This window comes from Ochlerotatus camptorhynchus, unplaced genomic scaffold (assembly GCF_037179485.1).
Source record: "Ochlerotatus camptorhynchus isolate MF236.1 unplaced genomic scaffold, CSIRO-AGI_Acam_v1.1 ptg000002l, whole genome shotgun sequence".
Lineage (NCBI taxonomy): Eukaryota > Metazoa > Arthropoda > Insecta > Diptera > Culicidae > Ochlerotatus > Ochlerotatus camptorhynchus.
In genome coordinates this window covers 5,600,245-5,615,629 of record NW_027040494.1, presented here as the reverse complement: position 1 = coordinate 5,615,629, position 15,385 = coordinate 5,600,245, and the positions used below count along the sequence as shown (strand labels likewise).

The 15,385-nt window shown below is 38.8% G+C and overlaps 1 protein-coding gene across 1 annotated transcript; it reads left to right on the top strand.

The window, feature by feature from the left end:
- Window positions 1-2,622: 2,622 nt before the first annotated feature.
- On the top strand, window positions 2,623-13,516 carry LOC135706875 (pro-resilin-like). The gene is made up of 3 exons (XM_065228589.1): window positions 2,623-2,772; window positions 12,401-12,875; window positions 12,937-13,516. The coding sequence occupies exons 1-3, from the start codon at window positions 2,764-2,766 to the stop codon at window positions 13,188-13,190; spliced, it is 738 nt and encodes a 245-aa protein (XP_065084661.1). The 5' UTR covers window positions 2,623-2,763; the 3' UTR covers window positions 13,191-13,516.
- The last annotated feature ends 1,869 nt before the right edge of the window (window positions 13,517-15,385 follow it).

The following is a 15,385-nucleotide window of genomic DNA, read 5'->3' as shown; positions in this document are numbered from 1 at the left end:
TTAGTGAGAATTTCTGCAAGTTAAAATCGGTTGTAATGTGACAATCTTAATCTTAAACTTATCGTACAATATATAATTAGATGCCAATTGATAGTGGATAGTGTTGTTACATCAAAATTATGAAAATGCATATGGGACTAATAGGCAATATAGGTGAAGTGTAAAATTTCCAGTTGACTTGGATTTGCGATAAATTGTACTTGTAGTTTGGAATCTCTCGGTAGCCATGCTTGTAAATCGTCACGGCTGTTAAGCAGACCAAGATAAAGTTGATTCCTTGTCATGTTGGAAATACCAACATTCTCTTTCATTGAAACAAGAAAATATAGCATTTTTCTAGCCAGGCCTAGAATGTTCCCAAATTTAAAAGAGCTCAAAATAAAACTTTTTTCGGAATTAATATAACGTTTTGCATGGAAAGTGGCAAAAAAATGTAATCCATATTATTTTGTGTAAAGTAATATTAAACACGAACTATGTTGTACGGATAATGAAGTTCAAGGGTATTTTACAAGAATTTCTATGTCGTCAATTTGCGACCCTAATCTAACCTTCGATACGTTTATTGGTTTCCTTCTCTGGTACCCCAATGAGGTAAATTACCGCTCTGGCAAATTGCTAGTTCAATCTGCTGCCGTCCGGTTCCATAAAAATACAGTTCACTTGGCGGTCAAGTACAACCTACATTTGTCACGCCAAGTCGCAACCAATCCAAGACCACCCGTCCGACCAATCAACATTCCAATAATGGTTCAAACCACATACGCCGAAGAATACGACCACCGCCAACTCCAACGTCACCGCACACCACCGTAATCGTCGTCCTTCACTGATCTCATACAATAAACATGTCCGGCGCGTGTGTTACAGATTTTTCATGAACGCTTCCTTCATTTTTGAAATTGAACAACCTTCCTTCCGCTGCTGGTTGCAATAACTTTAACAACCAAAAATGTGTACTCACTTCTAAATTGCACTACACACTCAGTGCATGTATGTTTCCTCCTTCCTTCCTAACTTCCATATCCAATGTATGTACCTTCAAGCAAAGTTTCTCACACGTATCATAAAACCACCCCGATCGAAGTTTCCACCTGCTCGCCCATCAAACAGGCTTCCCTCGCTTGAAACAAGAATCCATCACCCATCGAGACCGGGCGGCGTGCAGAGTAGCAACTAGTGAACCGTAACCAGATTTCACCATTCTTGCACACTAATGAAAACTAATAGCACACTAATTAGAAATTGCCACAGTTCTGGCTCAATTAAAGAAAAACTTGGTGCGAAACGAAAATTTGTACGGTTGTCTCTGTGGCGAGACCGTCATCCGCTAGTAGTAATGGATAGGTCTCGAGTTTGCATCCATCCATCAGGCAGGGTAGAATCTGAAGCTTCTAATACATACATCGGGATGTGTGTATGTGCGCGCGCACATGCCAATACGATTGCCACTTTGGCTAGAGGGCGTCCGGTGGTGGGTTTGGGCTGTTTTTCCAATGATTCCTCAAGTTCGAATAGGACGGGTGAATTTTCCGATCACAGCGGAAAAAAGTACGATTTCAGTTTAAAAGCACGAGGGATTCAAGTGATCATGGATCTAGGATCTCGAGTAGAGGTAAGTAGCAAAATCATAACAAATCAAAATCAAATTTTGATGTCATATCTTATTAAGTTATTGGTACGTTCCCCCCGAGCAGGAAAAAATTACTTATTGAAACCAAATTTAGGTATAAAAATAGCATAACTGGCAACCTAAATATGATATTAGTGCGGCTGGCATAAGAAGTAAAACCAAAAAGTAATACCTCAAAAATGTTCTACGAATAACAAACTAATAAATAATTTAGTTATTACAATAACAGACGCTTTTTTAGATGCCAGAATACCATTGTTTGTTATTTTGAAGGTCTTCTAATAAAAAGATCACAATTTGTTATTTTGGTATTCATTTGATATTTTACAAAGTGTTGCGATAACTTAATAAAATCAAAACAAGGTTTTATACCACAAGCATACCAAAATCTGGTATCATACCCCATTAAGATATTCATTTGTTATCGATTAGATATCGGTAACTGCTCATTTTTACTAGCCTAACGGTTGTTTGAATCACTCCAAAGAACCACGCGCTTGCTGCGAAACCCGGCATACGTTTCGTTAGTTTTCTGGGTGGAAACATCGTTATTGAAAACTAAATACATTTCCATCATCGTTCAACTCCCCGCACGTATCACCCTGTCAGCAAAGCCATCGAAACTAGTAGCGAACTAACCGATTCACACACTCAAAAGAAGCCGCCCGGGTCGCTGACGATGACGATCTCCTGAGCTCATATTTTGGCCGATCGTATTTCCATCGAGCATGGAAGGTGTTCTTGCAGGTGGAGTGTTGTGCCATCAAAGTCAGGCTAGGTTGTGTATGGGTAGGGGGGGGGGGAGGTTTTTCGGAAAATCGTCGCATGCGTTTAGTGTGTGTGCGCAACCAGAAGTCCTCGAAGCAAAACAATCAATGACGCGTTTAGACGAACCTGTACCGACCACTTCTAGTACCTAGATCGGCGATCAACGACGGTAGTATAAAAACTTAGTCCAGTGTCCAGAATAGCATCAGATGTCCGTTTGTAGCACCGTACTAAACAGTTATCTAACCATCAAGTGAAGAGTGTGCTGTGAGGCATTTTTTTGACTAATAGTTTCGACCTGTGCCAGGAGAATAGCAGTGCCCACTTCAAGTGTCCTTATAGATCCAAGAAAAGCAGTAGATATGTTGAGAGTGAGTGTTGAAAAGATATGGGATCCGATGGGTGTAAGGTGTTTGTTTAAGGACTTGGTGCAGCAGGGCAGCTGATAAGTGGCTACGAAAGTGAAATTGAAACCACTCGGTTGGAGTGGAGTGTTTGGTTCAAGAGGTGTTAGATGGAAGATTGAGATCAATGGATGCTTGAGTGAATTGCATAATGATTCATCTCGATGGGCTTTTGTTGAAACGGAGCGCATCGCAACGCAGAGCTGATTTGGGTGATGCAGTAGGAGTGTCTCTGATTGGATTGCAACAAAGTATAAAGTACTGACAAACTGTTCGAAATTGGTTTTGGTGCAGTAGCTTGATGAGGAAGGCTTATATGAAGTAGCAAATTAAGGACTTATTAATAAGCCATCAGTGATTGAGAGCTCTTAGATTGATGCAAGAAGAGTGTGGAATAGCAGTCTCACAACATTTTTAGAATGTTGTCACCGGATGACGAGACGGGGTGTCCTCACGTTTTAATATTTGCAATTAGTTAACAACATGCAGTATTATGACGACCTAATAGTGAGCAGATGGAAATAAAATTGGCTCGTCAGATGGCGAGCAACTGCTCATGTACAACTAGTTTCAGTGGATACACCTTGGACAATAATTGTTCAAAACCAAAAGATTTAGTATACACTAACAAATTTACCATTTCTATTAATGGTGATGAAGTTCTCACAAAATTCATCACTAGAGTGAGTCAACTTTACAACCCCCTGTTGTTCACTGCTCTTTCGATGCGTATTGAGGTCCCCAAGAACTGTGCAAAATTTGAACGAATTTGGTTATAATATCAATTTGCGAGGTGAACAGGTTTGTTTGTGTTAATTTATTATCCCATGTAACATTTCAAATTCAGATCATAACCAAACTCGTGCAACCGTTGGGGACCTCAATACACATTGGAAGAGCAGCGGGGAACAACGGGTTGTGATTCACCATACAAACTTGACCCACCCTAATGGTCACACTGATCTGCAGTCGTGTGGTTTGTCATTTTGCTAATCATTTCAATTTGTGAATCGAATGCATAATGATAAATCAATTTATCTAAAGCAGATAGTAGTTATCTATTGAGAATATATAGGGGAAATGACGGCTTCGGCATGACATACTATTTTCGGCAACCCAATTTGCGACGCTAATTTCAATGGATTTTCTTAAGAGAACACTTTGCTGAATGCATTCAAACTATTCTTGAGGCTTTCAGCTTAAATTTGATTAAATGTTTACCACTGAGCAAAAGCAATCTAGCAGGGGTTTCTTGAAATTAAACACACGCACTACAAAATGCTGCTGATTTCGAGTTGCTGATGAAAGCACAGCTGTTTAACACGCAGCTCAAATAGAAAGGTTGCCGAATAAAAAGTGGTTGCCCACAATAGTCGCTCTCACTAGAGAAGATTGGAGCATTGTAAAAGCGTTTCAAAACAGTTTTTGACAATTCTTTCGACTGAAATTGTTAGAGCAGCTGGAATTAAAAGATTACAAACAAACCAATACTGCATATGTATGCGTTCCTTAGATAAAAAGACTATAGAAAGATGGTCGCTGCTTAGGTTGCCGAGAATACGTAAATTCCCCTACGACAATTTTAGATTAATTTTATAACACGCATCGAGATTCTTGTCAGAAAAAAATATTAATTTCAATGGTATTTTTAGATCCTGACCTTATAGAAAATTTTCCTCTTCGAATATGTTATTTAGTTAGGTAAGAACCCTCGGGTATTCAAGAGAAGTTCAAAATTTGCTCGCTAGGTGGCTTTAGAGTAAAGAACTGCTTGATGTTTGCCTCAAATTCAACGATCCTGACGGGTTGGAATGCTCCCGTTTTCGGCACAGTTGATCTGTTAAGTATAATCTTTATGATAATAGTGCGATTAGTTCAGTCTCACTTCATGGCTCTAGCCATTCGTTGCCGTTGAGTCAGGTGTTAGTCTTCCATTATTGACTATGTAACGGTTATAATTTTTGAATACAGTAGATGATCCTAGCCTCATGATGTAGTTGACTGCAGGGATCAGCATTTCACACTCAGCCGCATGATGCAAGTCAATGAACATACGCTTTAGGATAAGGTCCTTACAGCGGTACCAAGTCTTTTGACGGAGGTTGTTTTCGGATCTAGTGGTTTTTCGAAGATATATTATATAGCCCACTGTTAAGTCCCGCCACATCCATAAACAGCTCCCACATTTTGGAAATTTCTTATTGTATGTGCTTCTAGAACACTAAGTTTAGAGCCGAAAAAAAGCCCACTACAGAACCGTGAAAAGCCTAGAAGAAGATCTTCTTTTCTTTATTTAACGTCGGCCTCTGTTCCGCAATCTAGTTCCAATCACCGACGGACATCGATTGGCGTCCATTGACGGCAATCGAATGTGCAGGAAGGCAGTTTCCACACCTGCGTAGGATATAGCACCCATTCAACACACATGGGCCGGGACCAACGGCTTTACTTCCCTTCCGAAGGAAGACGCGACCAGAGATTTTTATGCCTCAGAAAAATCCCACCGACCTCGGCTGGGATTGAACCCAGACCCATCGGGGTGTTAGAAAGCAGTCACGCTTACCACTACACCACCGGCGCCGGCGCTAGAAGAAGATGTTCTGATAAATTTCGGGCACTTCCGGCCAGCTTCGAGAACTTCAAGATGGTTCCATTAGCTTCAAGAAAACTTCAAAAACTTTAAAGAAGATGTAGGAACTCCAGGAATATTCAGAGAACTTCAGGAAAGCTATGACAACTCCTCAGAAGTCCATATGATATGGATACATCATATGTCCATTTTGGATACATCATGAAGTTCCAAGAACCTTAGGGGAGTTAAGAGTATTTCTAGAAACTTCAGGAACATCCTGTCTTTCGGGAATACTTAAGGATCTGTAAAGGTTAGTTCCGATAAACTCAGGACAGCACCTTTAATATCAGCAAAATTTTGAGAATCTTTGAGAATTTCAGGATAGTCCAGATAATTTTCTAAAACTTAAGGCATATTTTGGAAACTTTTGAAATGTCCAAAAATGTTTAGACAGTTTGAACCAGCCTAAGGCTGGAAACCTTCTCAATAAAGAAAACTATCAAACTAATCATTAGTTTCAGGGCAGTACCAAGAACTTCAGGAAAATTATGAGAACTTCAGGGTAGCTTCAATAATATCAGGGAAAATCAGAAAACATCGGGGAAGTTTAATTAACCTCCAGGAGGCCGCAAAATTTTCACAAAAATATATGCAGCAAGGAACTTTTCAGAATTTTAAGAAGCTCAGTTTATTTCTGGAAATTAGAACAAATTTCCGGAATCTTTAGGAAAGTTCGGAGAGCCTCAGGGATGTTTTAAAAATTTCATACAGTTTCATAATTTTCATAGGTGTTCCGAGTATTTTGAGCAAAGCAATTTTTTTAATTAGCTAAATGAGCATTAAAGAAGTTCCAATGAATCATGGAAGCCGAGAATTTCAGGATTATTCCAAAAATGACTAGACATTTAAAGGGACGTCAGAGAAGGAAAAATGTTGAACCAAAAGAGAAGTTCCGATAACTTCATTTAAATTTCAGGAACTACAGGGGAATTAAGAGATTTTCAATAATGATTCATTAGCTACAAGAAAGTATCAAAATCTTCAGGAAAATTTAATATGCTTCAGAATAGATCAAATAACTTCAAGACACTTCAATTTTCTTCTGGAAAATGGTGTAAGCTTTAAAAAATGAGAGGTCTTGAGAACCTTATTGAAGTTCAGGGATCTTTACGGACCATCCATAAATGACGTAGCATATGTTTGACAGATTTCAGACCACCATCCCATCTCGTAACGTCTTTTGCTATACTTAATACATGGCTGGTCTCAACTTCAGAACCTCCCCCCCATCTCTCTCAAATTCTACGTCATTAATGCATGTTCCCTTAGCACCGTTTCAATTACTTCACGGAAGCACTTTATAAAAATAAAGACTTTTATAAAATGTTGTAGATGTTGAAGTAATTTGTTTCGGCATTTCAGTCACCAAGAAAAGTGTTGATTACAGTTTTATCATCGTCAACATTTCGATCCAGGGGTTGGGATCTTCAACAGAGTTAGTCTTCGAGTAAGATCGTGATAATTGTAACGCTGAACGATAGACGATACAGCTTTATATCCCCTGAAGAAGGACATATCCGCGTTTTGGTGCACTGTTGAACTGAAAAGCCAATCTCAGAAAATGATTGTATTTTCAAGTTTTATGGCGAGCTGAAAGCAGACAAGTACCCTGGTTTTAAATAGAGGGATCTAAAGACTGAAGATGACTGAAGACACCATTTATCTTGCTCTTCATACGACCATGCTAGAACAGATCTATTTTTCTGCTTTAAATTAATATGCCCCTAAAAAATCATATATTAATTCTAACTTATTTTGTTTCAAATGTTTCGAATAGTTGGTCTTCAAACAAGTTGCAGGGAAAATAATGAGGCACATTTTTACGCAGTAAAGCATTTGAGTATAACTTAACATGCCAAAGTTATGGGTTATTTTAACCCAAAAATCATGCAAAACAAAAGTCTTCGAATGTTAAGATCTCAAGTAGTTCAATCGATAGTTTTATTCTTGATTCGACATTTGAAAGGCAACATGTAATGCAACATTTAAGGTTAAAACTCTGAAAACATTTTTTTATTAGTGGAGAAAAATAATTTAAAATTCCGAACAATAATTCAAATATAACGTGTAACTTAAAATTACCTGAATATTTAAACATTCTATCGCCTGCAAAATTTAGGCTGAAGTTCCATCTTTAAGTCTTCCTCATGTTACGTTTTGATGAAATGTAAATTAAAAGAGTTATAATAGACAACTGATTATTTTAGAGGCACCCTAATGAAAAGCAGAAGATTAGCTCCATCATGGTTATTTTTTTTCTTTAATAGTGTGACTTTCAGCCACAAGAGCCCATCATGGTTAAAAGAAGAGCTTAATATCTAGTGATTTCAGAAATGTTGCTTGAAATATTATTTTTAACAACTTTGCAGAAGAATAAAACCATCTATCATATCAAATGACCACCCGAGGATGCAACTCTTTTATTGTCAGATCAGCTGTAACTACACATAGAACCAATGGACGTTGCATGGGACTAGCAATCATCTTCACTGTGTAAATACTGGCGATCTTAAACTAGGCAATACCAGCACTGGCCACGTCCGACTGTTGGTCAAGAAAGGAATGGGTGAGAAAATGCTGACGTAATACTCGCTTGGATGAAAGCCGAGAACACCTCTGGACTTCCAAGAGAAATCACTGAGATGTTGGATAAAAGGCTTGGAATTGCAGCTGGATTCGCTTTGGTAAACAAAATACTATGATTCAAAGGCGTGAAGCAGCTTGGGTTTGAGCCCACGGTCTTCTGTTCAGTATGTAAAATTGGTCGCCAATAGGCCACTGAGCTCCTTATATCACAAAACAACTACGAACTTATTTTCAACGTGTTTAAGAAGTTTCATCCAATTACACTCAGATCTTTTTTAAAACGAGGATTATGTACCGTGGAAGCAAAATCTAATAAAATGTGGATTTTCACATGCTAAAATATTTTTAAACTTTTAACGTTTATGCATTTTTATTGGATCTATGTGGTTTGTCTTATGAAATGTATAAAGCTGAGTTTTGTCAAAAATGCACATGATTAAAATAATTCAATTTCGTTTCGATGCACAACAAAGTGGTACTCGATTATGACGTCTGGGTTTTGGAAAACGTTGATTTCATGAAAATAGTGACAAAATCATCACTTATTATTGGTAGATTTTCAAAAGATTTTTTTATGGAAAATGGGAAAAGTATTTATTTTAGCAAATTCGTAGAGTTATCTCCAATCGATTGGAGATAACTTTTTTTTTACTGTCGAAATTGAAGATTTTAGATTAAACTTCTGTACCTTTCCGTAAGACGTAGTCTACGTTAAAAACGTTTAAAAATACTGCTGTTTAGTTATGGAAATATCATCCTACTTCCCCAGAAATTGTTTTTTCCAACGATCTCATTTTTCATTTATATTCTTTAATAATTTCTTTCTAACTACCTCCGGAAGTTTCATCTGATTTTCTTTTAAGGATTCTCCAGAAATCACCAAGGTGTATTTTTTAACTTTCGTCTGAAGTTTCTTCCAACATATCCTGAATGTTTTTTTTTTTTTCTGTAGAATCCTCAAATTATCTTAGCTAAGGTAACACTGCTAGTTTAATCTAAGTTTTAAAGTATTTTACAATTCAAAATCATGGTCTACAGCGGAGTTACGACCAATCGTCAAACAGCTGATGGTAGTAATGCGTCGTACGTTCCTATCAATGTGCTTGTCGAAGCACCCTCCTTGACCATCGATCAAGTTGACGAAAGAAGCAACTAGTGAATGTCGTCTCCGGTGGTGATCCATCACCAATCTGGTCATTCTCAACGATCACGACACTCATCTGTGATCTTCACTGTTTTCGTTGTGCATTACATCATCAGCAGCGAGTGTTACGTTTTGCCTGTGAGCAGTGACCATTACTGGTTATTGTTGTTTGCCATGGCTCTGCCTCTCACTGCGTGACAAAACGTTCGGTCAGCGATAGTTGGTTGATGCGTTGACGAGTGTCGAGTGAGTGTCATGATATTTTACATCACTGGTCTGCAGAACCATAAAAAAATTACTTGAGAACACTACTCCCGGAAGTTTATTCTGACTTTTTTTGGAAGTTCCCCCGCATCTTTTTTTACGACTAATTCGTATTTCCCCAGGAAACTTATTTTCACTTCCACCTGAAGATTCCTGCAACATCTCATGGAAGTTTATTCCGGTTTCTCCCAGAACAGTTTCTGGCTTCCTACCCAGACAACCAGAAGTCGTATAATAATGTACAGACAGTATCATAAATTGCTACAGTTTTAGTCAAAATCGCATATAAGAATGGCATACCTCGCATTATGTTTAAGTTAAATCGTATAGAATGCAAATTTCCGACCAATATGCGATGACTCATTTTGCCATCGTACTGTATCACAAATTAAATCGGATTACATCGTAAGACTTTTCAAAATGACTTTGTTATTACAGATTACACCGTATATGATATTAAATCAACTCGTTTAAAATTAAATTAAAATATGCACGTATATGGCCTCCACTTTTGTACGTATAAGCCATTTCTTTGCATTATATACGAATTGTTTGTTTGTATATATGTTTGTATATCACAAAACAACTTTGAATATACGTGCATTCTGGTTGTCTGGGTAGTGTACTTTCTATTGGCATAATCTGGGAGTTTTTGCCAGACTTGCTCTGAATGATTCTTCAGACTGACACTAGACGATTCTTACGCTTTCTCCTGGAAGCTCTTTCCAAGATTCCCTAGAAGTACTGAGGAATTGCTCCCGAAGTGCCTGTCGTCTTCCTCTGAACGTTTCTTCTAACTTGCCCCGAAAATTTCTTCAGGCTATTCCTGGATGTTTATTGTCCTCACACCACCGCGCTCTTGTGAAACAAGGGAAAAGTGCTGTCAGCCTAATTTCAGTTGAACGGGTAATAATGGGAAGAAATTTCAGTTCAATTGGCAATATCTCCCAGAATAGGTCAGTTGTGGAAGTTTTTTCGGACTTCTTTGGAAGTTACTTCCTACCTAGCGAAAAGTTTCCATCATATCAGCAGGAAACTTATCTTAACTTATTGACAGTTCTACACAGAAACAAAATTCCGTGAAATGGTTTTCTGGTCAATGTGGGCTATCTTTAGCGAAAATGTATATTAAGCATGCCTTTTATTTAGCTGTTTCCGAGGAAATCTAATATACATCCCTAGAATTTTAAAATTTGTTTTTTTTTAATTAGTGAAAATTGGTTGTCAGGATGTCTTCAGTTTTGTTTTTACGTGATTTTGATTTGTTTTTTTTTTAAATTATTTTGCTCCCAGGATTGGTACTGCGTGTTAAACCTTTAAGTGCAAGATTTTTTATTTTGTAGTGAATTTTTTTTCTCTGTGATATATATTGCGCTTACTATTAAAATATCGTTTCACCATGTTTAAAGATAAACAAAGGTATGTTGCCAAATGGCAACACTATGCATTTAACGGTTAATTCCTTCATATTTACTTTGAAGCAGTACCACTGCTAATGGCTATCCGTTTTCTGCAAGCTACGATCCGCCCTCACTTACTTGGAGGTAGCTCTACCAGCACAGAAAATAGCCATAACAAGGGCTTAACAACTTATTCTCGATATCACCTAAACTTAATGTGACATAGATTCTCTATTTCTGGTATCGTTCATGTAAGGTTCTCGTTCAAAAAATATAAAAAAAATATGTTTCTATCTAATATCCCGTGATTCAGACCTCATGAAAAGATCCCGTTTCCGGTGGTGTAGTGCTAAGCATGATTGGCTCTCACCCAAAAAAGCCTTGGTTCAATCCCAGTCGGCACCGCCGGGATTTTCTGAGGCATAAAATATCTGATCACGCCTCCCTTCGGAAGGGAAGTAAAGCCGTTCGTCCCCGGTTAATGAAATGATGGGTCGATAGGTTGGGTTCAGGTGTGCTTCCGTCTATTAACGTCTCTTTAAACTGCTCCCCTGGTAGAGGGGAATTTAGTTCATTCGAAACGGCAGGTTCAGGTGTGGGATCTTGGTACTCAGTACGGAAACCAAAATCGACGAAAAACAAAGCAAGGAAAAAAAGCCCTCTCTGATGGTAGGTAACAGTAGTCTTACTTTTGGCCATTAGGCTTGCTTTTAAGAGCAGAATATTGTTTCTGATATCATATCTACCAATTCTGACTATATGGAAGGTTCTTGATGTCAAAGTTTTTTAGTTGAGTGAAATCTCTCGGTTTGCGTTTAATTTCAAAGCGACACAAGCCGTAATGAACATAAATACTATTTTTTATATCTCATGATCCTGATAAGATATCGATAAATTTGTTCAGTGGAGTGAGACATTGCCACAAATTTAACTTCAAAAATAGCTTTCTACACACAAAGATTATTCCACAGATTTCTGTGAAATTTTACTGTAATCTCAACAGCTGAACATTCGGTAAACAGTTCCGAGATTTTTCACTGATATTGAGCTTTTAACTGTGTAGGTGGTTCTAGTGAGCAAAATACTGTTCTGTCTCATATCTCATGATCAGTACCATACAAAAAGTTCACGTCTTCCGTAAACCTTTCCCACTGAGTAAGACCTTTCTGAACAGTAGTTCAAAACATTATTACTTGGTGACTCATGAGTGACTATATTTGTACCTTCCCCTTTTTGCAACGCGACTTCATTTTCCACTATTTTCCTCAATTTTCGGCCAACTTACTCACCACGTCTGGTTAAGAGCTTTTTGATTACATTTGGTTTAGCCTAGAACATAGATTAGGTTCAAAGCTAGCTCTATCAAACAAACATAAATGAAAGGAAAATAGGGCTATCACGTAACAAAGACTGTGATGTGAACGGCGTTTCAACCAATCATTTGTAGACATCCCGTGGCAGCCACGAAAATAATCAAACCCTGATACAATAACCCTGGCTTTAAATACTATTTATTCCACATCTTAAAGAACTTCTAACAAACTACATCTCCCAACCACTAAATTCCAGTTCGTGTCAGCTCTTGCCATACTCGCCGCGACCGCCAAGGCCGCTCCGGTGGAGCAGGCGCACTACTCCTTCGTCTCGCAACACCCGGTCCACTACGAACCCGTGCACCATGCCGTTCCCGAGGTCCACTATCCGATCCACGTCCTTGAAGGTCACGAATACCAACCGTACCACCACCAGGTTGTCGCCGAGCAGCCCCAGAAGTACATCGTAGAAGACCACCATGACTACCAGCATCAGCAAGCTGCTGGCGAGAGCTACGTCGATCACAATGCCTACTCCGGTGGCTACAGTGCCCTGTACGGTGGAGATGTCCAAGGACATCTGTACAACGCTGGTGGACACAGTGGCTACGCCAAGACCTACAACGATTACTATGCCTACCCCAAGTACAACTTCGAATACGGCGTCGATGATCCACACACCGGAGATCACAAGAAGCAGTGGGAAGTCCGTGATGGTGATGTAGTCAAGGGTATGTTTCTCATCATTCCATAGCTTGAATTACAATCTAAAAGCCGTTTTTCAACCCTTAGGTGGATACATGCTGAAGGAAGCCGATGGAACGACCCGCGTCGTTGAGTACACCGCCGATGACCAGAATGGATTCAACGCCGTCGTCAAGAAGATTGGCCATGCTCACCACCCGGAAACGCACGCTCATGCCTATGCCCCTGTAGCTCAGCAAAGCGTCTACGGCCATCTGGGTAACTACGCTGGAGCCTACGCTACCGGTGACCACTACGGCAAGGGAGCTACCAGCTACACCAAGGTCTGGAAGCAGCACTAAATAATTTGGACTCGCGATCATGGAGTAGTGAATTATTGCCAAAGAAGAACAACGCGGAACGATACATTATTTATTTCTCTTGATGCTTTTAAGACGAGCTGCTGCTAGCTCCGATCAACTACATGCGAAAAGTTTTAGTCAAAATGCCTCTCCACTAGGATGCACATTACCGAAATGATTATTTTCACTCACTATGCGGGAGTTAGATGACTCGCGCAGCCAAGCGTCTGCAGTAGCTTCCGACGAATCGATTTTATGGTTCCGAGATGGACTGTAGTGGCGTGCGAGTTTTGAACTCCCATAAAATATAAAGTTAATAAACTGATCTGTGATAAAAAAACTAATGCAAAACATTTGTTAACCTAAAATCTTTAAAAAAAATATCACATCCCAGAAAAATGCATTTCTTGCAAGCTAAGCAAAATTCTGGATGTCGGGGAGACTGGCTCAAAAGCCATACCACAAATGAGCCGCTAAATTAAACCTCTTTTCTCACGTACACAGTATGATATTTTAGAGGAAATTCGGAAAGTTTCAAAGAAGTTTACAAACCTTCAGAAAAATAACGGGAAATTGCGGGAACTTTAAACTAATACCGAGACATTCGCAGAATTCTAAGTAACCCGGCGAAGTTCGGAGATCTTTTATACAGTTCTAATAACATCACGAATGCTTTTTTTCCTTGATTTGTTTTCCGTCGATCTTGTTTTCTGTACTGAGTACCAATGCTACCAGCTCCCACACCTGGACTCTACCTATCGACCCATCAACTCTCATGGACGGAGGACCAACGGGTTTACTTCCCTTCCGAAGGAAGGCGTGATCAGAGATTTTATGCCTCTGAAAATCCCGGCGGCGATGACTGGGATTGAACCCAAGCCTTTTGGGGTTAGATGCCATCACGCTGGCCACTACAGCAGTGGCGCTGCTATCAGGAAAGCTTGTTAAACATCAGTTTCTAGAATGTTGGGGAAGTTTTAAGATGTTGAAGAGTTAGTTTCGATAATTTAAGCGCATTTCCATTAACTTCAGAAAAAGTTCTAAAACTTCAATGAAAATCTAATAACTACATTTATATTTAACTTTTATATCAGGGAAATAGTGGGAATTTTTGGAAAGTTTTGGAAATTGCCGGTAAGTCCAAATTACTCCAGGAATGTTGTGAAATTTAAGGAATACTTCAGAACTTCACAGAAGTCTGGAGAACATCAAAAAAATTTCAGGTATTGCTCCCATCTCAACATTTATTGACCAATTTTTATGAATCAACATCCAGTAGGTTAGAAATTGATTCCAGTTTCGATGTATGTCATTATATTTAAGATGGAATAGATTTTCAATGTATACAGATGGTTTTAAAGTTTAATGCATTAAAATTTCAAATGGAGCAATCTTACGATAGAACAAGTTAGCGCAGCTGAATCCACCTCTTTAAGTGGCACCTATGTTTAGACTTAATGCCCTCATAAATACATTTAGGGAAACTTTTGGAGCAAATTCCAAAAAATTCCAAGGATATTTTGCTGGAACTTGGTGAAAACATAAAACGTCAGAGGGAATTGATTCAGGGTTTCGATAGGGATTGATTTTCAAAATGATTGTTTGGTATGTTTGGCATTCAGTCTCAAAAAAAAATGTGTTGACTGCTATTCCTTCATCGCCGACGTATCGGCTCTTTTTATGGGGCCTTCTTTAGGGCTCGAGTCTGAAATCTTAAATATTGCCAGCAGAAGACACGAGATATCTCTAGCGGAATGCAGAAGCTTCTTTGGAAGAAGTTTGGAAGTTCCGGAGAAGGCAGAAACTTTCGGGAGTAAAAGTATTAAACTTCCCAAGGAAGTTTGGATAAACTTCCGGTACATAACATATGTGGAACTTCATGCAAAACTGCTGACTAAAAGTTGATCCCTTTTTTGTGTTTCCTCAGTGGTATAACTGGTATAGTTGGATATCGATCCGTCAAAATTAAATCTTCGTGATTCAACACTTAGTCTTCATATAAGCCTATGTCGAAAACGTAAGCAATGGCTTCTTTCGTAAATATCTTGTAATTCAAAGTCAATCCATGTAACCCAGCAATTCTATCAGCTATGGGGACTTTCCCTAGTTCGTGGTGGCTTAGTTGAGGGAGTTTTCATTCTCAAGAAATTCGTGGAAAAGTCAGTGTTTACGTTTGTGACATTGGCCCTTATGAA

Bases quoted from the DNA above. Each gene is read 5' to 3' on its own strand.
- LOC135706875 (XM_065228589.1), top strand. The intron at 12,876-12,936 runs GTATGTTTCTCA...TTCAACCCTTAG, and splicing joins TGATGGTGATGTAGTCAAGG to GTGGATACATGCTGAAGGAA.